We start from the raw sequence: 13,786 nt of genomic DNA, 5'->3' as shown, positions 1-13,786 counted from the left end.
TGCGCACACACGCATGCATGCATACACAAACACACACATACTATCCCTCTGCCCCTCTCTCCCTCCATCCCTGGCCTCACCTCCCATCCTCCATCCCTCCACTCCTCCATCCCTGTCCCAACCTCCATCCTTCCACTCCTCCATCCCTGTCCCAACCTCCATCCCTGTCCCAACCTCCATCCCTCCACTCCTCCATCCCTGGGCCGATCTGCATCCCTCCACTCCTCCATCCCTGGGCCGATCTGCATCCCTCCACTCCTCCATCCCTGGGCCGATCTGCATCCCTCCACTCCTCCATCCCTGGGCCGATCTGCATCCCTCCACTCCTCCATCCCTGGGCCGATCTGCATCCCTCCACTCCTCCATCCCTGGGCCGATCTGCATCCCTCCACTCCTCCATCCCTGTCCCAACCTCCATCCCTCCATCCCTGTCCCAACCTCCATCCCTCCACTCATCCATCCCTGTCCCGATCTGCATCCCTCCACTCCTCCATCCCTGGGCCGATCTGCATCCCTCCACTCCTCCATCCCTGGGCCGATCTGCATCCCTCCACTCCTCCATCCCTGGGCCGATCTGCATCCCTCCACTCCTCCATCCCTGGGCCGATCTGCATCCCTCCACTCCTCCATCCCTGTCCCAACCTCCATCCCTCCATCCCTGTCCCAACCTCCATCCCTCCACTCATCCATCCCTGTCCCAACCTCCATCCCTCCACTCCTCCATCCCTGGGCCGATCTGCATCCCTCCACTCCTCCATCCCCGGGCCAATCTGCATCCCTCCACTCCTCCATCCCCGGGCCAATCTGCATCCCTCCACTCCTCCATCCCTGTCCCGACCTCCATCCCTCCACTCCTCCATCCCTGTCCCGACCTCCATCCCTCCACTCCTCCATCCCTGTCCCGACCTCCATCCCTCCACTCCTCCATCCCTGTCCCGACCTCCATCCCTCCACTCCTCCATCCCTGTCCCGACCTCCATCCCTCCACTCCTCCATCCCTGTCCCGACCTCCATCCCTCCACTCCTCCATCCCTGTCCCGACCTCCATCCCTCCACTCCTCCATCCCTGTCCCGACCTCCATCCCTCCCTCCGCTGATGAGACGGCTGTGTGCGTGTGCACATGTTTGGAATATTGATTCTGCGAGACAGACAATTAACGGTCCATACGGCGACACAGGCCAGAGAGCAGGCAGCATGCATGGCAAATGAGACAGGAGATATCCTCTCTGACACACAAATGGGCTTTTTACGAGCTTTCGGAATGCAGGACATTGAGGAGGGGATTAAAGGAAGAAGAGAGAAGAAGCCCTTGAATGGCTAGAAGCTGTTATTTTCGCTGCCACTTAATATTTTGGTCAGAGAGCTGAAAAGATTTTTGTAGTTTTGGTGTATCAAAGGGTGAAAATATCATCCAAGGTCCTGAATTTGAACAACAAAAATGCACTTGCCAAGACCCTACTCTTCTGCCCAAATTTCCTTTTCCAAAATATTCAGGACGTTTCTGGGCATCTGCCACTTGCTGTAACCTGCGACTTGCATGTGTGTGGCTCATTGTGTGGCTACCTACTGTACTGCCTGGGAGCCACAAGCATTTCTCAGTGCTGGAAGTTGACCTAAGCAATGGATGTCTTCGTGTGCAGATAAGTTTCAAGGTCGTTTAACATTCGCTGGGTGAAATATGGATTACAGATTCATTGTTTATGTAGTTTGCATTGAGCAAGGTGAGGGAGAGAGGAGGAGACACTATTCTAAATTATCTTTGCAATTCCAATTGCAGTGAAAAGAGGGCGCAATTGCATATGGTGCCTTTAAGAGTTGTGTCATTATCTAGCACTAACAATAGTAAACATATGGCTCCATAAATGCTCTGCAGTCTTTTTAGTTAAAGTGAGATGTTCGGTCACACTTTACACCGCTCACATTAGTGTAGTTATTATTGTTGGTTACTCCTAACATTCTCTCTAGGGTTCTAGCCTGTTAGGGCTAGGGTTAGGGCTACAGTCAAGGCTAGGGTGTGTGCTTTTAAATGGTGTTGGGCAAGTTGCAATAACATGTTAGGCTAAATTTGTCTGCACTAAAATAACGTTGATTAATTTAGATTCATCAGTGCATATGCATCTGAAATAGTCTAAGACTAAAATGACCAAATTACAAGTATCTTTTTGTAAATTATATTTTACTGAGAATGATTAACTGGAAAATAGAGGGGTTACCCCATATTATCATTTTCATGGGACTTAAAACATGGATTAAAAACAGAATTTTATTTTCAAACCATCATTAGATTATAGTTTATAACACATACTGATCAGTATTAAAATTTGAATGTATGTACTTTAATTTTTTCCACTCCTTATAAAACCTTATACGTCAATTGTCTGTGTGTACAGTAAACGTTGTCCAAGCCCTAGTAGTATAGTTATTTAATTAGTAACCTACTTTCTTGTACTTTGAGTGACCCCCATCTAGTATGTATTGTTGTTGCCCGACACAAGCACTCACTCTCCCATTCTCTTTAGTGTTCTTTCACTGACATGCGCCTGACTTTACCTGCTTCGTCATTCCTGCTCTTTCATTCACTTACCCACTAAAGCACTCTCAATTACTTGTTCTGTGGTTATTTGTCTCTTCTCACTGTTTCTCTTTCGTGTGCGTGTGCGTGTGTGCGTGTGTGTGTGTGTGTGTGTGTGTAGCTGCTGCCATGGTGGACCCTGCGATACGTGTCCCTACACCAGCAGGTTTTGGAGGAGCGCTCCCCTCAGCTCCTCATTCTGGCCAACAGCAGCATGGAGAAAGGTCAGAGCATATACACACACACACACACACACACACACACACACATGCACACAATCAATCTCTGTCTCTCTCGCACACACTCTCTGTTTGTCTGTCTGTCTCTGTGTGTGTCTGTCTGTTTGTCTCTGTGTCTGTCTCTCTCTCTCACCTATGAGCAAGACTCAGTCACTAACTTTTTTAGGATTGGTACTCAAGAAGTGTCTTGGTAAGAATGCTTTTTTTGTCTTGTTTGTTTATCAGAAGGCCCCTAACCAACAGGGAGCGCACTGCTACACAATAGGAGCCTGTTTTTTAACCATTGAAGGCATGAGATAAACTTTTGGGTTTGACAGAATAGAGGATTAATGCTGCATTCATTTGCTCCTCGGAGCTAGGAAATTAAGACATTTCCAACTTGGCAACTTCTGTAAATCTGAGTTTCCCACAATGAGCTCAGAATTAGGAAATAGGGAGCCTTATCCTAAATCTGGGTGGGAAGCTCTTGAGTTTCTGAGGAGCAATTGAATGTACCATAAACACAAGTTGAAAAATAATGAAGAAAAAACATTCCTGTTCATTTGTTGATGAGAGCAAAGCTGTCCAGTCCCATATGGCCCGGACCTCAAAGCTAAGCTGCTAGGTGAGAGGTGTACAGTATTTATCTCATTCTGGTCTTCTCCTTCATGTTGGCCTTACATGGGAGGTCTGTCAGTATAAACACACAGAAGAGAGTTTAGAGGTGAAATGACACAGCTGCTGTTTCCAATGAAGTTGCTGTCTTTGAAGTGGGTTGATGTCACCAGTCATTTGTAGCGGGTGGCCCTCTGTGTTCTTGGCAGGTTGTGTGTGTGTGTGAGGGAGAGAATGTGTGCACATGCACATCGATGTGTGTCTATGTCTGGGTGTGTGTACTGCGTAGGCAAAGACTAGCGGGGGATGGATAGTCTTGTACCGGCCGCGTTGCTGTGTCGGCACGCAGCCGACTGAAGTGGACATCGCTCCTCTAAATTGGACTCTTCTTTCATTTGTGGTGGTTCAGCGTGCTGTTTGGGTGAGCACGGCTGACCGTTTTAAAACTAAAAGTAGATCCACTTAAAGGAAAAGCCAGCTGTAAGCACTATTCTATCCCCTATCACTGGACCACCTCTACTAGTTTCCAGATAAGGCCTCACCAGCACACAGACGCAGTTTGTACAGGAGATCTGCGCATTAAAGACCCCCTTCAGTCAAAATCAAGCATTTAAAGCTGAAAATAGACGTTTTTAAGTATAAGTATATCAATATACAATATATTTCGGTCCATAATAAGCGATTTGGTAAAAAAACAAAACATATTTAGACTCAAAGTCCAAATCATTAAAATATGTGCTGAGATACAGTTCCATGTCTAAGTAATGGGACAGTGAAGCATTTTTTCTTCTTTTGGCTCTAAACTCCAAATGTTTGGATTTGAAATCAAACAATTGGCTATGGGCTTTTTATGGTATTTGTGTACATATTGGTTTCACCATTCAGAATTTAAACAACACTTTTTATGCATAACCCCCCTATTTCAGGGTACCCAAAAGTGATGGGACAATCGACAGGTGTTTCTGGTTTGTCAGGTGTGTTCCGTCACATCAGTTGTACAGGCATAAGAGACCTGTCAATATCTAGTATTGATTCTAGGCTTTGCATTTGCCTTGCCATAATGAATGTCTGGGAAGCCATTATGAGGCTGAAATATCAGAAAAAATATATCAGAAACATAGCCTAAACCTACTAAAATCAACAGTTTGGAACATTCAAAAGAAAAAGTGAGCCGAAGAATGCTCACTATAATTAAGAAAGAAACTTATGCTCCAGTAGATCCAACAGGAGCCATCTATTATTTCTCTCTTCTGCCATCCCATCTTCTGTGTCTACTAAATCAGTTCAGGGAGATTTAGAGCGTGGGGCACAGAAATAGAATAGCATTTCACATCGGGTGGGGGGTTTGACACATGATTTCCCCCCTTAATGCGCTTGATTTCCCCCCTTAAAGATGACATCCCCCGTTTTCAAAGTTGACACCTCAGCGGAACGCTAACCTTTTGTTCTCTCTCTTCAGTGAAACACATTTCTGGTTGGGGAGAAGGGAACCTTTTGAAGAATGGCGAGCGTTTGTCAGCCAGGGCACAAAATAACAACTCTGTTGGTGTTGTTTTGCCTCTACTCTTTCCGAACTGTGATGTGATGTCTTCATTGGCTCTTGAACATGGCTTGTTTGGTGTGTCTGGTTTACAGACTATTGGAGTTTTGAATTATTGTCCAGGAAGCGGCACATGGTCAGAAGCAGCACACAGTAGGTACAAACACAAAAGCACGTAAGCCCAGAATTAGAAGGGGAAGGAGTTTAAAAAAATAGAGGTTAAAAAATAGACTTGACCAGATAGACTCAACTAATCAACTAGTTGCTAATCATCTATTGATTGAACAAATTATTTGAAGAGATATGTGAAAAGCGAGACAAAAGTGTGAAATTTACATTATCTACACCTTCACCTTTGTTGGAGTTTACTTCTTGAGTAGCAGTGAAGTCCTGTTACAAAATACATATGTCAAGCCTTTCTCAAGAACCAGTTACTTTTCATTTTAAATGTTTTAATATATGTAATAAGACTGACAATCTAAATGTTCCTCGTTTATCTTTATAGCACTTCACCCTGGTCTATTCACAATAAGTACTCTGCTTAACATGTTCTTGTGGTGAGAAAGTATAATTCCAATAATGTATTATTAATAACTTCAGGTATGGCTAGAAGTGTACATCTCTAATAGCCACATGGTTATTACTCCTCTTGCTCATAGTTATCTTATTACAGTTACAGTTAGCTCGTACCTTGGCTTTCTCCTAAACCTGGTCTGTTGAGGGTGTCTGAGTGTCAGACTGTGTGTCATGTGGGATTGGAGGGTTTTCCACTGGGCAGAGACGTTGCTGTAGATTTAGGGGGGAGCTGGAAAAGTGTTTCACCTAGTTGGCCTGCTCCCGGGAGAGGCAGCGGCATCAGGCCCCAGGCCCCATCTTTATTCCTGGAAGAGCTGAAGAAGAGAAGGTTGAAATAGAACTAGAAGGAGGGATAGAGAAAAAGCAGTGTAACCAGGATTTTATTCCTTTTATGGATCAATCTCTCTGTGCTGTGTTACCCCTACAAGACAGACAGGCACAGAGACACTCACCCAGAGCCACACACTGCATGCTTATTCATCATCCATTATTACAGGTTCTACCAGTACATGGCAGGTAGGAAATCTATCAACTGGAAGTCTGACAGTGGTGTTTGGCCGTATTGGACATGGCTGTCTCTGCCCTGGTCGTGTAGGGTGCAACGTGTGTATCTACGAGTCTCTATATAGATAACCTGAATTATGCCTAAAAATTACACGCCACCAGTGCTGGCACCTTGGCATTCCTCAACACTCACTGTCTGACTGGCAAGGAGCCTCACCCACACCCCTCACTACCCCTCACTGCTGGTGACTCATACTTAGGGGGTGTCTACAGGAGGGAGGGAGAGAACCAGGAAGGGAGGGAGGCAAGGAGAGGAGGATGAGGTAATTTAGGATGGTCGAGGAGAGAAAGCATCAACCCCGCCTCCTGGAGAGGAAGTCAGCTCCAGTCTGGCAGGGGAGCAGCAGACTGGTCTAATCAGACCACAAGAGACCAACAGAGGAGCCCTGAAGCCCCTCAGCCATCATATGTTAGTGAGAGAGGGATCTGAATACACTGGCACTACCAGCCTCCCCCTCAGTGACTATATTAGCCCAGTAACGATGGAACCCCTCATTTCCCAAACAATGGGAGACAGGCAGGCCTTCAAGAGCTCTAAGCAGGGGGGGAGGACTGGTTTCATGAAGGAAAGCAATAATAGTTCTTTTTTTATGTAACCACACTGCTGAAACCCCCCTCTGGCTCTCATGGAAGTGAATGGTAATGAGTGATAATGAGATGATCATCAGTGGTGTGCTAGGCTAGCTAGAGGATAACGATATGGGATGGATGGTTAGAGAAGCTTCTAAGGATGGTGAGAACCACTGCTACTGAATACAGAACAGGCTTCATTTGAGTGGCAGATAATTATGCTACATGAAGGGTCATGCCTCCCAGCTGTTCGGGTGACTAACCAACCACACACACACACACATGAATGTTATCTGTGTGCTTCTGCAGAAACAAGGGGGAAGGAATACACAGCATGTTGACACCTCCAGTGCTTGGCCACATTTATACGTCACCAGCTAGGGTGGAAATTGCTCCAGTTTGAGCCTCTCTCCGGCCAGCCCTCAAATCTGTCACTGCTGCTAGGCCGGGACAACCAGGCTGGCGCTCAGGAGGGGCTGCTGCTGAGGGACTGCTCCCTCGGTGCTGTAGTTACCCTGCCCCCCTCTGTGCTGTAGTTACCCTGCCCCCCTCGGTGCTGTGGTTACCCTGCCCCCCTCGGGTTGGGTTGGTCAGTATGTTATTCAGGACGAGCTGTTTTTTTGTCTCTCTTTTTGTCCCTCTCATCAGTCAAACACTTGTGTGTGTACGTGTACACATATGTGGGTGCACATGCTTAACAGCGTGTGAAGGGTGAGAGGGCTCTATGGACTATCAAACAAACAGCCAGTCCATTCCTGAGAAGCAGCCAGTGAAGGACTACACAATCCCTTTTACTGCTCGCTAGGTGTGTGAGTGCTATGGTGTGAAAAGCATACTCTGTGCCTACTGGATATTTGTCTGAGAATGGATTCCACGCGCCCAACCAGTCACGACTGTGTCGCACAACCCACAATGCCTTTCTGTTTATTTCTTCGTTCTCTGACGTTGGATTAGGGCTTTAATCCTACATTTATCCCTCTGTTCCTTTGTGTCATTGTCTTTGCCAATGTCAAAGGTGTAGCAGCATAACACAATGCTGTTTTTTGTTCTTTCTTCATGTGCATAGAAATGTGTTCCCCACACATCACAACAGAGCAGGGAGCTAATGTCTTCCGGTGTGAAATCAGTGATGGGTGAAGGTGACACAGAGGCATGAGAGTAAATCTCCCTCGCACGGGCACATGCCGCCTCATAAATGTTGAATGGGAGAAACGTGAGCAGACACCGTGTCATGAGTTATACACGTTCTTCTCCCCTGCCCCACCTCCATCTCCCCGTGTTAGCAGCCAGGGAGATGATATCTCCCATTTTCACGCTGCAGCCTTCAACCAAACTGATAATCATACTGGACCGGGGGAGGGAGCGAAGGATGAAGCCAAACTACCTCTTCTCTGTTCTGCTCTTCTTTTTAATGTGTTGTCTCAAGGTCTCTACTGCTCAGCTTGCAGTGGTGACCAATAGCCTGATGGAAAGGTTCTGCAGGAGTTCATATGGATCACTGGATGGTGTTTAAAGAACATCAGCCGTTAAGACGATGTTGAGATGACGGCTTATGTTCATAGAGTAGATATGAGTAGATAAGATATTATTGGTTTGGTGCCAAAATGGGGTGTGGGATGGTAGGTTTTGAGATATGTCTGAATATTTGATGTGGGATCTAAAGGAGTGGTCATCTTGTTCATCATTGCAATGCCAAAAAGAAATAATAAAACAAAATCTAAAATATAATTTATAATAATTGCTATACCAACAACGTGCTCTGTGCTTGAACAGGGAAATGATAAAGACTTGCTCTTCTTCTCCTCTAAACTCGTTCTTTCTTCTCCACAGTGTTGAAGTGTGAGTCTCTGTTCACCGATGGAACCCACCGGAACCTGGCCATCCAGTTCTACCTGGAGTGTGGCTACGCCTACCTGACCTACTATGAGTACCGGCTCGCCAAGGAGAACTTCCAACGGGCCAAGGAACTGTCTGGGCTGGAGATGAACATGATAGGTACAGAACACGTCAAACCAGTCTCAACTTGAAACACATCAGCCTGGCCAATGAGATGGGGAGGATGGTTGGTGGTAGTCTAATTGTGGACTCGCAAGGCAGCTAGATGTTGAGATGTTTAACATGGGATCTCTGCTCCACCGCAGGGGCTCTTGGCAAACGGACCCGCTTCCAGCAGAACTTCCTGGCCCAGCTGATCCTGGAGGTCAAACGCAAGGACGATACCCCTGCCCCGGTGGCTGACAGTGACCTGAGCCCTTCGCCCACCCCACTGGCTAGCCTGCCAAAGGTACACACTCTCCCTAACCTTCACCTTCAACCTCACTCATGGAAACGGGTGGGGGGCAAATCCAGTGTAATACTCAGTGTCACCACTAGAGGGGGACCTCCACTCCTAGTCTATATTTGTTGTGTCATGATGTGGCACAAGAGGCTTCGTAGAAAAATCTCTCTGCAGCCACTTTTCTCTCTGTCAGAAGTCATTGGGAGTAGGTTAATTGCACATTCTTAAGCGTCTGTTGGGTTCCCGTGAGTCAAGTCAGGTTTTGTGCTAGCCTCTGGAAGGCTCTTCTGGCTGGGACGTTGAGGTGGTTTTCTGGCCCTGTTTAGAGGGAGCGTTCCTCAAATCCTCCTGGGTCAGGTTGTGGATGGTGTGCTGTTGATCTCTTTACGTGATGTTTTTCAAACGTTTGTTAAATGTTCCTATATGGCGTGTTACTGGCAGTTGAATCACTCTCCCTAGGTAGGTGTCACAGTTTCACTTGACCTCACTCTCTGAGACTAGACCACATACCATCGCTCATATCGTCTTTGGAAAGGGGGGAGCACACGCTGTTTTTACTCCTCATAGTGATCAAGGTGTGTACGTGTGTGTGAGAGACTCAGAGAGTAGATATTTTGCCAACCACACTCACTGTGCGGGTCACTGCATGTGGCTACGGCCCTATGATGTCAGTGAGCCCATAGTGGTGACGGGAAATAGCCCAGTAGGACCTTGCGAGAAGAAACGAGTTACTCTGTACAGGCTTGTCAGCTCTGCCTGAATAACACCGTAGACCCACTTACACACACAAACACACACACACACACACATATACACACACACCTGCACCTGCTCCTCATCCACTCCATTCACCACTGCAAGGCACCTCAACCTCTAGCTGCAAGATCGGAGGAGACGCCTATCTGCACAAATTTGCTCTGAAGTTCTTTGTTCTAAATGAGATGAAACATGTAGCTACGTAGCACGGCCAAACAATTATGTGATCCCGGTAGGGATTACTACTACTCCTGTATATAAGCTTTATCCTTTGGGATTAGCTCCTGAAATGCTGTGGGATCGAAACGATGCGGGACATTCCTGATGCTCTAGAAGGAAATGGAATTAACGATAGAAAGCTGAGATATTTGGTATGGACGTTATGATGATGGATATCTGAAAATATGATTCTCATGCAAGGACTGTTCCCCTGCATTACCCTGACCCATGTGATGCCCCCCCCCCCCCCCCCCCCCCCAACCTGGGAACAAAGATGAAGAATCAGGGTCTAGATTGGTCAGGAGTTCCAGCTCCATCATGAGATGATGGGTTTATGGTCCAGAGGTATCATGTGAGGATCTGACTCTATACTCTCCAGCACGATCGGCAAGCATGGATATGTGGATGGGAGGGGTGAGTTCTGCTCTATCCTGTCTGTCTCCTCAGCCCCTGTCTCCCCCTGCTATAGCCATCAGGGCTCCATTCACTAGTGGGGTGCAGAGGTGATGCTCCCAGCTGTTAAACCCTCACCCCCGGCCCAGACAGTGTCACTTCTCCCATGATGAAGTGCCTATTAGAGGCTGACTGCACGGTGTACACACACACCCACACCCACACACCCACACACACACACACCCACACCCACACCCACACACACACCCACACACACACACCCACACACACACACACACACACACCCCCACACACACACCCACACACACACACCCACACACACACACACACACCCACCCACACTCACCCACACTCACATAGTCCTGGCGAGCGGAAAAGGGCCCGACCATGGCCAAAGGCCCCATGGTGTTGTTTGGGCCCCCAGTTTGGGGAGATTTGATAGTGGGGGTGGTCACTGAGTGTTATGAACACACACACACACACACACACACACACACCCACCCACACTCACCCACACTCACATAGTCCTGGCGAGCGGAAAAGGGCCCGACCATGGCCAAAGGCCCCATGGTGTTGTTTGGGCCCCCAGTTTGGGGAGATTTGATAGTGGGGGTGGTCACTGAGTGTTATGAACACACACACACACACACAACAGACTTGACAGATGTGGAGGTGGGGGGTGTGTGGTGTGTTAGGAGGATGTGTGCTTGTTATTTTATTTAGTTAACCCTCCTCCTCTTCCTCTCTCCATCCCGACCTGCTGTCTCCACCACCACTGTGATCAGTCTTGTTTTCCTCACTTGTATTTCAACCCTGCTTCATCCCTGCATTTCTCTATTCTGCTGGGTGTTCTGTTTGGACTGCTTCGCATTAAATCAGGGACAGAGTGTGTGTGAAGTGTGTGTGTCAGGGGAGTCGACTTCATCTCCCCCGGAGCCGATTCACTCATTGTCGTCCGGTGCCCCTATCTACTTTGGCCTCAAGCCTCGCTTGTCAAAAAGGGGAAATTGATTCATGAGAGCATAATTTCAGTTGAACAGTGAAAGTGACTTAGAATCTTAGATACACAACAGTCATTCTCCCCCCCACTGTAGGTTGATGTGTAGACGAGCCATGCCCCTGTGTTAGCCCCCTGCATTTTCCCCCTACATTTACCCCCTGTGTATTAACCCCAGCCCCTACTCCCTGTGCTCTGTCTCTAGATCTGAAAGGATTGGATGGTGTTAAGTGATATGGTGAATAGTCCACTACAGCATATCAGAGCCATCATCACCATATGGTCTCTCAGATCGGCAAGACTTGCCCAGAGACTAGGGATTGTTTTGGAATTGGGCACTTGACTGTTTGGAAGTTGCCCACCCGCCCTTTCACAAAAGCTCATCTCCAAACACAGTGCTGGCGAGAGTAGCCCCCCACCCTACCTCTCACTGCTCTCTCCTGTCCGTTGCTGTAATCCAGAGAGTTCCTCAGGCTCTCTGCTCAGACCACTAATGCCCTCATTACTGGCTGAGGGGGAGTAAATGGTCTCAATCAAGGCTGTCATTAGCCAGAGCTCACTGGCTGGCTGGAATGGACAGAGCGAGGGAGAGAAAGAGAGGGAGAGGCAGATGCTGTAACTCTTCAAGATGGCCGTGGGCCATGTCTGTCCGTCTCTGTCTCCCTGGCCTTCAGTCTGGCGATACTGCGGAAATATCTAGGATTCACCTCAAGACTTTTAGTAGCAGAGTATGGTGGCATGGAAAACCCAATGTTTTTTGTTATGACAATGTCTAGGAGTTATTCCTGACCAGGAAATCACCTGGCCCTAGTCTTGACCAACCTCATGTAGGTCTAAGGTTGAGAGATACCATCAGTGTCGAAAAGCTGGATCGTCCAATTATACTACAAATACTCAATATTTGATCATGTTTAAGAAATGCCCTGTGTATCCAGTGTTACTGCTCAGCTAGCCAGCAATTGTAAACACGCACTCTGTCTGCTTTGATCATTTGCCAAGTCTGCATTGTAAAATGCAGACAAAGCATCTTGTCAATCACCAAGGAACAGGGAATTGGACTTCCTAGATTTTCATAGAACATTGCATGTTCTGCACCACTGAGAAGGGGGTTGTGTCAGAGGAATGTCGATGAAGTAGAGGCACTTGATATTGTATTTCTATATGGGATTTGGCTCCAGATTTGTGATTAGCCACAGATGGCTGGTTCCTTTATCAGCTCGTGAGAGAAAGCAGGCGGAGGTAAAGCGATTAGGAGAAACATCACAAACTGACTCAAAGACTGAGTGAGGGAGAGAATTACAAGATGAAAGGGCAATAGAACAATACATTGGCTTTTATCATCAACTGTCTCAATAATGTCTGGATGCAGGTGAATGCATAAATCTGCCAGTCAGTGGTAGGATCGTTTTTTGCTCTCTTAAGTGTGCGTGTGCCTCTGTGTGTGTGCATGTGCCAAGTGACTTAGAATCTTAGATACACAACAGTCATTCTCCCCCCCACTGTAGGTTGATGTGTTGACGAGCCATGCCCCAAGAAAGTGTGTGGGACTTTTCCACCCTTTTTGATGGGTGTTCCTTGCAGTCAAACCCCATGTGTTTAGGCTGACCAAGGAATTTGGGTTGGTTTCTGGTTGAATGTGTGCACTGGACTTGTTTTAGCATACAAAGATCGTCTTTGTTTACTGTGACTGTAGCTCACAGTCATCGTAAGCACTTAAGAGAATGTTGTATGTGTCTAAGTAGAAATGTGGCCCATCGGCCTCTTAAAAAGCAGTTGAATGTGTTGGAGTTGAAACTTCCTCCTGGAAGCAAATGTTAAATGGGCCAGTTGCATTCCAATTACATAACAAAGAGAAATGACAGAAAAGTGTAAAATGGAGTAAAGAGGGAGAGTGTGAGAGGAGTGATTTTGACTGGAGGAAGCAAGCATTATTCACTACTCCAGTCAGGGATAAGCCCCCACCAAAATATCTCTTTTTTATAACTTTGACTCCAACTCCCATAAATCTGTCATTCTTTAGTCACCGAAGGTGGAGATCCACTAAGCCCGCCTGGTGTTTTGTTCTGGGCCTGTAACCCCCTGTGGTGAGCTTAACTAATTGTGTGCGTGTGTATGTGCGTGTGCGTGGTGGGCCCACAGGATCATGAGCTGGGTGATGACACGGTGCTGAACAACATCATCCTGGCCGAGCCGGCCCTGCACCAGCTGCCTGACTTCAGTGCCGAGGATCAGGCCGTCATCCTGGGCATCTGGTAAGTCACAGACGCACCCCAACGCTCATTGTTTGATACCATTCCTTATTCCGTTCTATGCATTACAATGGGCCTGTCCTACCTCCACCAGCCTCACCTGCATTACACACAACCTGACAGACAGGTACAGACACAGACGGCTTACTGCTGTAGATTAGTGGTCAAAAGCAGTCAATATCAAGACACTTTGGGTGGAAAGCTGATACCAAGGCTT

The 13,786-nt window shown here is 47.3% G+C and overlaps 1 protein-coding gene across 2 annotated transcripts in view; it reads left to right on the top strand.

Moving 5' to 3' along the window:
- The window catches only part of ttc27 (tetratricopeptide repeat domain 27), an 87,021-nt gene that overhangs the window by 10,156 nt on the left and 63,079 nt on the right, over positions 1-13,786 (top strand). For both annotated transcript variants that reach the window (XM_083696098.1, XM_083696097.1), the window contains exons 5-8: positions 2,695-2,797; positions 8,487-8,651; positions 8,798-8,940; positions 13,460-13,572. In XM_083696098.1, the coding sequence (XP_083552224.1) occupies positions 2,695-2,797; positions 8,487-8,651; positions 8,798-8,940; positions 13,460-13,572 (524 nt within the window). The remainder of the gene's footprint in view (positions 1-2,694; positions 2,798-8,486; positions 8,652-8,797; positions 8,941-13,459; positions 13,573-13,786) is intronic.

Source organism: Argentina silus (assembly GCF_951799395.1).
Source record: "Argentina silus genome assembly, chromosome: X".
In the NCBI taxonomy this organism is placed as follows: Eukaryota; Metazoa; Chordata; class Actinopteri; order Argentiniformes; family Argentinidae; genus Argentina; species Argentina silus.
Note: the sequence above shows the minus strand (reverse complement) of the source record. Positions and strands in the feature narration are given on the sequence as shown.